Below are 10,145 nucleotides of genomic sequence, written 5' to 3'. Positions count from 1 at the left end.
ATTTATGCTTGAGGGTGAGTAAGATATTTAGGTGTCCCCTCTCCCCGAGAGTAGCTGCACCATCAACGGATTGGGAATTTGCAGGCAGGGACTAGAGGTAGAGGTATTTGCAAGGTACCCACGTGGAGTCTTTCTTGGGCCTCTGCAAACACAGGACTAGAAGTGACCTATTCTGATGACCAAGGCTGACCTTGGTCAAAGCATCTTATACATAAAAAGAAGCCATTTGATTCCTGCTCCATTCTGGAAGAGATACTGGGATCTTATATGGTGTAAATGTGGTGTGCTGTTAATTGTGGCGTTTCCATCATATATCGATCGTCAGCTTCCTCATCTATGAAATTAAGGGGTTGGACGGATGAACGTCTAGGTTTTCTTCCAGCTCGGACATTTTGCGGTTATATGATCATTGGTTCAATGCTTAAAAAAAAAAAAAAAGGACACTGTCAGCCAGAAATATTGAAATCAAATTTTATTTTTGGAAAATGGCATTACACACATCTTGCAAATGTACACAGAAATGAGAATGAGATGAAGAACAGAGCTTGAGAGCCAAAATGATTGCAAGAGCAGCTCTTCGGCCGCCTGGTATTGAATGCCGTGAATCTGCAGCACTCACAGTTCACAACACGTTACACACATGGGGAACTTCTCTAGACTTTGAAGTCCTCTAACCAAAGAAAGCCCTCATGAAATCGTGGAGGGAGGGAGAGGGATATTAACAGGCACAGGAGATGAAAAGGGTCTGCTCCAGCTGGTTTTACATGAGCCTCATCAAACCTACCAGTCCAAGTGGGAACAGCAAACCAAAAAGGAGAGAGTGCCTTCTTGGAACACTACTTTAGAATCACAGTCTGGGCATTGCCTGGGAAACCTGGGGGTGGGCAATGCATACATATGCACATGTCCTTGTCTTTTACGGCTAGAACTCTTCTAAGGGGGCAGCTAAAAAGTCCCTAAGTTATCTGTTGTCTTTCTCCGTTTCACTTTTTCCTTCTTAATAAGTATTGCTTGTTGGTCAAGCAGAACCTTGTGAGGTCTCCAAATACCTCAAAACTGCTGCAGGGATAAAGGAACATCGTTGTCCACTGTCTTTCAATGACACGCGATTCTGAAAACTATTCAACTCCACAATGTAATAAGCAAATGGTCAAACACATTCTCCAGCTGCCACCGATTATTTTTAATGCAAAGGGAAGTTGAGTCTTTGATCATAACGTCATTCCTTGAGAAATGGTCACTAGCTGCCGAAGAGACTGTTGAGAAATGCCTTTCCCCCCTTTTTGGCCGGTTTGTTCTTTGCTGACTTGACTTGGCAAAAAGCATTGGCCCCCAAATCAGTTATTTACAACTGTGAGACACCTGGGAGCAGGGGGAGGGAGCGGGCAGGGGCAGGGAAGAGGGACCAGAGGGAAGAATATATTCTTTTCAGAGGTTAAGATGAGTTATTTAGGAAATGTGATGTACAATACCATGCATTTACTCTCCAAAGCTAGTCACTAGCAAGCTAAACGCCTCTAATACTACAACCACCAATTACAGCTGCTTTTGCTACACTTACTGAGTTCTAACTAGAGCTATAGGGCAGAAAGGGTGGGCTGTTTCCATTTTAAACTTTCTCCCTTTGAAAATGGCCATAAAAGCGTTTTCTGTACAAGTTTAATGGCACAAAAAGGTGACCCGAAACTTTTTTTTTTTTTAAAGAACTTACCACACATGAGAAATGCAAACTTCAATCAAAACATGCATTAGTTGTATACAAGTCATAAGGGATCATTGGCTTCAAGCTGCAATATATTGCAGGACCGTACATGGGAGACGTTTTGGTATAACTTCCTACTCGCTCAAATCCCTTTAAGAGAACTTATAAAGAAAAGCCATCGGAAAGGGCATTCCATATGACATCCCCACGGGCTGCTCACCCTGTTGAATAAATTAGCACCTACAAGCTGACTTCTTGAGGCCCACTAATTACTCTTATATGGACTGCCTGCACAGGGATAGGAACAGTTGGGAGTCAAGAGTAAATGTTTAGGTGAATTTAGTAACAGAAGGACGAATACATTTTAATTAAGTGAATGTTTCTCTCTGTAGTAGGGGTTTGTTAATTACCCTTTCCATTGAAATCAATCCCAACTGCCTATCAGTTTAGCTAAAACAGTTCAACAGTTGGCAAGCCCCAAACATAAGGTTGGTAGGGACAGCTTAATGCGTCATGGGGTAAAATTGAACCGAGTTGCTCCCCCCCCGCCGAAGCCCCCACCCGGCCAAACCAAATGACAGCAGAAATGACCTGTGGTCTCTCATTATATTATATTGCAGCTTTTTAAAGTATCAAGCGAATCAAACAAAATCAGTTAATCGTATTTAGCTGATAAGAATCCATGGGTGGATTTTTCTGTTCAGCTGATTATTTCTCTGAGCACACTTCATTGTTCCACAAAATGGCAGACTAAAAAAGAACCACAGAGTGCTCTGTACAGTGCTTGGAAGGCAAAGACCCAAAGATACATGAGCTGTAAGGAAACTGCTTGTGAAGATCTTTGGGGAATCACAACTGAAAATGGAGAAGAAAGAGCCAGGATCAGATTGATTTCAACCGCCACACTTCTGACTGGACTGGGGTGGGATCAGCGCTGGTCGAGTCCAGAAATAACTTCGCATCACCAAGGCAAAATCCCAGGGCTAAGAAGAGGCATGTGGGCATGCCCAATACCTAGACATGGAAGAAGGAAGGAATAAAACGGGAGACAACAAACAAGAGAGAGAATTGCAAAGGACAAGGGATGGGCATTTGTACTCTGGAAGGAGAGAATGATAACAGAGCAATTCTAGTGAACTAGAGAGAGAAAGAGAAGACAAAGAGATACACAGGGGAGGTAGAGAGTGGAGAAAAGACATTGATTCCTCTCAGGTTATTAACCCAGAAATGAGAAGTTTCCACGCCCCCACGTTTGTGCCTTAGTTCACAAGTTGTTTGCTCTGACTTCCGTTGTGTTATCTGACCTCTCCCCACTAGCCTGTCCTTCTAATCGGGAGCAGGAAGATGCCTTAATTCCCAAAGGGAATTCTATACTCCCCATCCCCCAGCCCCAGGCATCTAAGGTAAGACAAGATTCCATCCGATTCCAGAAGATGCCAAAGCCTATAAACTCAGGGATACAACGGTAGGCAGTTTGAAGCAGGTTCCAGAGTCTTGTCGTGTGATAGCCAGTGTCACATCACACCACCTGAGCCAAAGCGGGAGGTCTGCATGGATCCTTCATGAGAAACAAGCAGGAAGCAACAGCAACACCAAGAGGTTGACTGTCAAGGCCACACCACATCTTTGGGGATGGGGATAAGCTCTAGGGACCAGGGTGGGGGAGACAGAGGAGAAAGTCTCCTTTTCCTGAAGAGACAGAAGAATAAAATTGGGACTCACTTTTAAGAAATGGCCAGTGTTGTCTTGGTCCATAATCACAGCCTTTAGGGCAATCCACTGAATATTAACAGCACTAGACTGGGTCTGGGCCACCAAGAGCCAGAGAGCTTGTTAGAGACGCCTCTCCCGCCAAAAGGTAGGCACAAGGAATCAATGCAGTATCCTTGCTCCAGGGGGCCACACCGATAAGGAAGAGGAAACCCCATATGGAATCACAAAATGTCCCATTGGCCAACGCTACATAAGAGGTCCCCCTCCTTAGGGCAGTGGCAGAAGTGTGACGGTTCCATTGCTACACAGGAGGTCTCAGATCACCTTTGGCAGATCAACGTCTGGGACTTCATTCTCCCTGGATCCCAGGTCCCAAAACAGGGGACCCTTAAGGCCCCCACATCTCAGATGAGCTTCAAAATACTGACGGTTTACTGATGAAAACAGCCTGGGCCTAAGAGCCAAATCCCTGAATGCAATGAGGGCAATGCATGACTGAGGCCTGGCCTTGGAGATTCAAGTGGCTCTTTGTGGCCAAGGACAGGTTCCAATGGCCTTCTTCAAAAAATAAATCTCCAATACCTTTTAGTCCCCAGAGTGACTTGGGTAGCAAAGGAGGTCATTCAAACCCCACTGCCCTGGGGCATCTATCCAGAGATGTCTCTTGGCATAGATGTTTCAGAGGTAGGCTGATCTTTGAAAACATTCTCATCAGTGTGCTGGAGCTCATCTGGGGCACATGGGCATGCTTTTTCCCTTGTCCCAGTGAGACGTGTTTTTAAAAAAGAAAAGCTATTTAGAAGCAAATCTGAGGGGGATTGAGGGCATGTCCTGCCAGAGTATTGAAGGGACTGGAGAAGTAGACACAATTTTGTCCAAGGCAAGCACCGGATTGCTGATCTAAGACTTGGGCTGGGTGATCCAAAGAAGGATCCAGGGGGCTCAGACCCCTTCTATTTTCCTTCTTCTTAGAACTCTACATCCACTTTAAGGTTCCTTGGTTCCTTCCGATTGGGGAAGAGAAGCAGGAAGAAGAGAGAATTTCCTGAGAAGTGGGGTAAGCCCAGAGGGAGGTCTCTTGGACCTGAACTAATGAATACCCCTCAGTTCCCAGGAGGAACCTTGCTGTGAGGCAAACCACGTGTTCAGACCTGGTTGCCCTGGTTTCTGCCTTGGAGGCCACAGGAACAAGCAATGTACACAAGAAGAGGAGTATGGTGTGTAGAGCACATAGCTTGCTATTTTAGTGCAAACACAAGGAGCCGATGTTTACCATCAGCCAGGCTGCATTTTAGTTACAAAGCCCCTTGGTTATACCTGGAAATTGTCCCCACTGGGGCAGGATGGCTATGGGAACATTGTGGATGGGAACCACCACGTCGAGACCAGGCTCTTTTCTCTAGCTAGCCTCTCTCCCATATTTTAAAAGAAATCATTACCAGTGAATGGCAGCCATAGTCATTTAAAACATACTGAAAAGCCGTCTCGGGATGTCAGGATGAACAAAGCTATGGTTCTGTTCTTCCTTCCTTTCGCTGCTCTGGGAACAAGAAACATTTCCCTCAGCCTATGAAGACCCAACCAGTAGGAGATGAGATGAGGTGAGCTGACAGGGAAAAAAATCAGTCTCCCCCCATTTCAACTGGGCAGGGCAGGAGCTCAGAGGGCTGAGGGCTCCTCGAGGTGGGGCAGTGATCCTCTGTGTTGGGTGGACAAGGTCAGGGACCTCATTGTTCCTGTGGGTCCTCAATGTCTCCTTCTCTTTGGGGACATCTGCAGTCCATGTGGATGGGAACCATGTGAACACAGGGAGAAAGAGCCGTATTAGGTTGCTGGGTGGATTTCCCACTGAGCTCAGGGCAGCAGCATATGGCTCCAAGATGCAACATGACCCTGGGAAAGAATTCTCAGGAGCCTAATGGAAGGCAATACAGTTCAGTGGGAAAAGGCCCTGGAATAAGAGCCAAGAGATGTGAGTTCTAATCCCAGCCCTGCCCCTAGCCAGCTGTGTGACCTTGGGGAAATTACTTTACCTCTGCATCGCCGTTCCTGGCCTGAAAATGTGGAATTTGGAGTAGATGATGTGATCCTAAGGTTCCTTCCAGCTAGAAATCTCTATGATTCAATCTAGGCTAATACTAAAGTCCTTAAGGACACAAAGCAGTCATGCTAATGGCTATCCTTTCCAAAACAGTGAAGAGAAAAGGAAATCTTCTCTCAATTTACCTCTATCTAACACTACTTATGAAGTTGTTCAGCCCAGCCCCCATATATACATTTTCCCCTTCTTTGTCCCTATTTCTATTTCTGTAAGGGAGAAAAATCAGGAGGTAGGAACAAGCAACAGATGGACTGTGTGTGTGTGTGTGTTTGTGTGTGCGCGCGCGCGCACGCGCATGTGAGCACTCGCGCACGTGTGTGCACGCACGTGCGTAAAAGAGGGAGGGAGGATGGGGAGAGTGGTGGCAGATGCTCGCTGAATGACTTGATATTTGCTGAGTGTGCAGAAGGTAACACAATGGGACTTTAGGGGTAAAACTGGATTGGGCAAAATCCGGCATGAATGACAGGGGTGAAGGCGCTCAGTTACAATTTCTTCTTCTGCCTTGAAAATGAGCTAATTTAAAATGCAATCATTAAAGGCTTGCATTTTGGAACAAGACCAAGCCCCCTGAAGTGGCAGTACAGAAACGTTCTCTTATAATTGATTCAAAGAAAGATGCAAAATCTACTTTTATGACTGAAGACTGTTGGATCAAAGAAAATGTGTCCATTTAGTACACCCGCCACCAGTGAGGAAATGCTCAGGGAGGTAGCACAGGGCCTGGACAGGAGAAAATCTGAACTCCTCCTCTGGTCTTGATCCTCACCAGCATGTTAGTTAGCTGCCTCAGCCTCTGTCTCATCTTAAATGGAAGGAACTGGGCTAAATGAGATCTGGAGAGAGTGGAATCTTTGGGGGTCTGGCCTGAAGATTAAAAAATAGACCTTCTACCACCACTCTCTCTACCCTGCCTCTGCCCCGCCACCCCTACGATCCCGAGTACCAGTTTTCCCCAATTAACTACAAATTGTTCTGGGAGGCACTAAGGAAAACCTTGAGCTTCCAGAAGGAAGTAGGGGGTAAGAAAAATCGGCTTCGTCATGGTTTCCAACAGGCCTACACGTAAAGGAGAGGGGCAAAGAGAGAGTCTCATGATTTGGGGTTCCTCGGGGACCAATTTAACCAGGAATCAGTACTACCATCATCAGGACTTTCCTTGAACCAAACATATTTCTTGTAGCTAAGGTCATCTGAAGCTTGTCTAGGAGGATCTGAGCTACCCCTTCCACCACCGAGTTCCCTCCCACATCAGCAATGCCACCAAGTTGCCACGGATCCACGTGGGGTATCCTGTAGTATCTCCTAATTCTGAAGCAACTGCGGGTGCACACACATACGCACACACACCCCACGCTCATTCCAGTTCAAGTGGAGGAACAACTGCAAGTCACTCAGGAGCCAAACCGCAGCCTGGCTGAGTGCTGCACCTCGCAAACTATCCGAACAATTACAAAGAAATAAGGAAAAAATCTTCATTATCTGCTAAAAGCAAACACAGAATTGGCATGCATGGCTTTCTCTTCAATTTAGTCGTCTTTGCCGTAATGGGCTATGATTACAGACAAAAGGCAGTGTTATGAACCGGTACCTCAAAGACTGAGAACTATTGCGAATGGTCGGTCCTTAGCAAAGAGAAATCCTCTCGAGCATTAAAGACAAGCGAGAGGTTTCTATGTCTTCAGTATGAAATATCAGGATCACAGATAAAAAAAGAGTTGCTTAAAATATGCCGTAACATTTCCTTTAAAATATAATTAGAATGTCTGGTCCACGCTGAAATTATTAATGTAAGCATAACTGTTAAAAAGTTATCAAAAGACTGATTCTATTGAATTGGCCTCTGCTATTCATTTTGTGTCCTCCTGGAGGTTTCTGTTTGGCAGTGACAGCATGATTTCTAAACTACGTTATTCTTCTGCATTTTTTTTTTTTTTGGTAAATTTTCTGCATGTGTTTTTTAGACAAAAGAAAAATCACCAGTTTATAAAAAAGGAGCCTGAAGAGTTTGCTCCTGCAGTACAGACACGAAGTTTTATAAAAAGGATATTGGTTTTCTTGCTATAAAAAGCGACCGAAAGGTGTCAGACCTGAAAACAAATTCTCACAGTGTTTTCAGTGTTGGCTGTTTACAAGGCATTCAATAGACCAGAGATAGATGGATACCATACCGTTTGTGTAATAACTCGCTATGTTAGACAGTCTCCTAGAGGAATCGGGCATATGAAGTCCCTCACCGCCAACTCTTAATTGCTTATTGATTCCAAATTGCCCCACTGGAGAGATCGACAAGAAATTTGCTGTGCTTTAGAAACTCTGCCGAAACGCCTACAGTGTTTCTCAGTTCTGCCTGGTTTCTCTCTTGCTAGCCCTGCACCGGGGTCCTAAGCATCTGGTGTCAGAATTACAAGTTGCTGGTGTTTCTCCCCCTTGACAGCCAGAATTGGTGCTAGACGACAAACTGGAGGCTCAGCTGGGAGTGAAGAGCGAGGCTGGGGAGCTGCCTTGCTGCCCTCTCAGGATCCTCCAGCATTCTTGAGATCGGGAGACAAGGGGCACTTGTGTTTGTCACTCTTGGATTTGCCAATGAATTTCTTTCCCACATACGCATTTTAAGTGCTATGTATGTACACAACCCTCTACAGAAGGAAGACTGTCGTGTAGGAGCAAAGTGAGACGGGAGAGAAATAACGCAGGCGCCTAAGTTTTCAATAGAAAGGTCATGGACTAGGACATTTTGCATCCCCGGAAAGTTACCCCGAAGGATGGTTATCGATCTATCTCTTATTATTGGTAACTGTGGATCAGTGGCCCAGAGGAGAAATCACAGGAACATAAACCCAACATATTACACTGTGTTTTTAAAAATAACAACGACAACAAATAAAAACCTGAAAGCACCAATAGCCCTGTTGGACACTTGAGCAGAAGTACCCTATTGTAACGGTAAGCTTGGATTTGTACTCTGGACTCTGAACATTCTCTGCTCCTTCACATGGAATCACCAAGTGAGTCTGAGTCATCCAAGGACAGAGGCAGGTACAGATCCTGTAAGAAGATAAGAGATAAAGTTAACTCCTTTTCTTGCCATCTTGGGCTCTGAAATGGGCAACATCAGATGACTGGGTTTTTTTTAATTCGTATTTTCTCTAATTTTTATTTTGAACTAATTACAGATTCAGAGGAAGCTGAAGTATCGGGAGGAATACTTGTGCTGATGTACCCTTCACTCAATTTCCCCCAATGGTAACATCTTGCCATTTTCCATGCACCTGTGTTGCGTGTGCGTGTGCGTAGTCCTATGCGATTTCACCATTTGAGTATATTTGTGTGCCCATCACCACAGCTGAGATACAGACCTGTGTACCCCATCAAAGGGCTCCCTCGCACTACCCCATTTAGAGCTACAGCCCCTCGTCTCCCACCTCTAAACCCCCCATGGCAACCAATGATCTCTTTCCCATCTCTACAATTTCATCATTTGAAGACTGTTATATAAATGGAATCATACGGTATGTAACCTTTTGGGACTGGCCTTTCCCATTTAGCATAATTCCCTGGGGATTCGTACAGGTTGTCGCACCCATCAGCAGGTTCACTCCTTTATATTGCTGAGCCACATTCTGTAGTGCGGTTATGCCACAGTTTGGTTAACTATTCACCCATCGAAGGGCATTGTGGGCTATTACAAATTAAGCTCGCTATAAACATTCCTATACAGTAGGTTTTCGTGTGAACATAAGTTTACATTTCTCTGGGATAAATGCTCAGGAGTACCACTGCTGAGTTGTATGGCAATTGCACGTTTAGTTTGTAAAGATTGCAGTACTGTTTTCCAGAGTGGGGGTACTCTTTACATTCTTGCTAGAAAAGTATTAGTGATCCAGTTTATCTATGTCCTCACCAGTATTTGGTGTTTTCGCTACCTTTTATTTTAGCTATTCTTGGGGGTTTGTAGTGGTATCTCATTATGGTTTTAATTTGCTTTTTCCTGATGGCTACTGGTGTTAAACTTCTTTTCACATACATAGTTGACATCTGTAATTCCTCCTCAGCGAAATGTTTCTTCGGGTCTTTTTTTTTTTTTTTTTTTTTAGAGACAGAGCATGAGCAGGGGGACGGGCAGGGAGAAGGAGAGAATCTCAAGCGGACTCCACGCTGAGCATGGAGCCCAACACGGGGCTCAATCTCACCACCCTGAGATCATGACCTGAGCCGAAATCAAGAGTTAGACGCTTAACCAACTGAGTCACCCAGGTGCCCCTCTTCGGGTCTTTTGTTCATATTCTTTTTTTTTTTCTTTCTCACGTTGAGTTTTAACAGTTGTTTTTATCTTCTATATATGTCTTTGGTTAGATATGTGGCTCGCAAATATTTTCTCCCACTCTGTAGCTTGTCTTTCCATATCTCTTGCATGGTCTCTAACAAAGCAAAAGTTTTTTTATTTTGATGAGGTCCAATTTATTATTCTTTTTATTTTACGGATGGTACTTTTGTTGTCAAACCTAAGAACTCTTTGCCTAGCCAAAGATCACAATATCTTCTCCTATGTTTCCTTTTACCTCTTTTACACTTACATCTACTGTCCATTTTTTTAGTTAATTTCTGCATAAGATGTGTGGTTTAGGT

The 10,145-nt window shown here is 44.6% G+C and overlaps 1 protein-coding gene across 1 annotated transcript in view; it reads right to left on the bottom strand.

The window, feature by feature from the left end:
• Positions 1–457: 457 nt before the first annotated feature.
• DCX (doublecortin) overlaps positions 458–10,145 on the bottom strand; it is a 119,370-nt gene continuing 109,682 nt past the window's right edge. The window contains exon 7 of the mRNA XM_027609647.2: positions 458–8,564. Coding sequence (XP_027465448.1) covers positions 8,508–8,564 — 57 coding nt within the window. The 3' untranslated portion in view covers positions 458–8,507. The remainder of the gene's footprint in view (positions 8,565–10,145) is intronic.

The sequence above is a fragment of the Zalophus californianus genome, chromosome X (genome assembly GCF_009762305.2).
Source record: "Zalophus californianus isolate mZalCal1 chromosome X, mZalCal1.pri.v2, whole genome shotgun sequence".
Lineage (NCBI taxonomy): Eukaryota > Metazoa > Chordata > Mammalia > Carnivora > Otariidae > Zalophus > Zalophus californianus.
The sequence above is the reverse complement of the archived record's forward strand: the minus strand, read 5'-3'. Positions and strand labels throughout refer to the sequence as shown.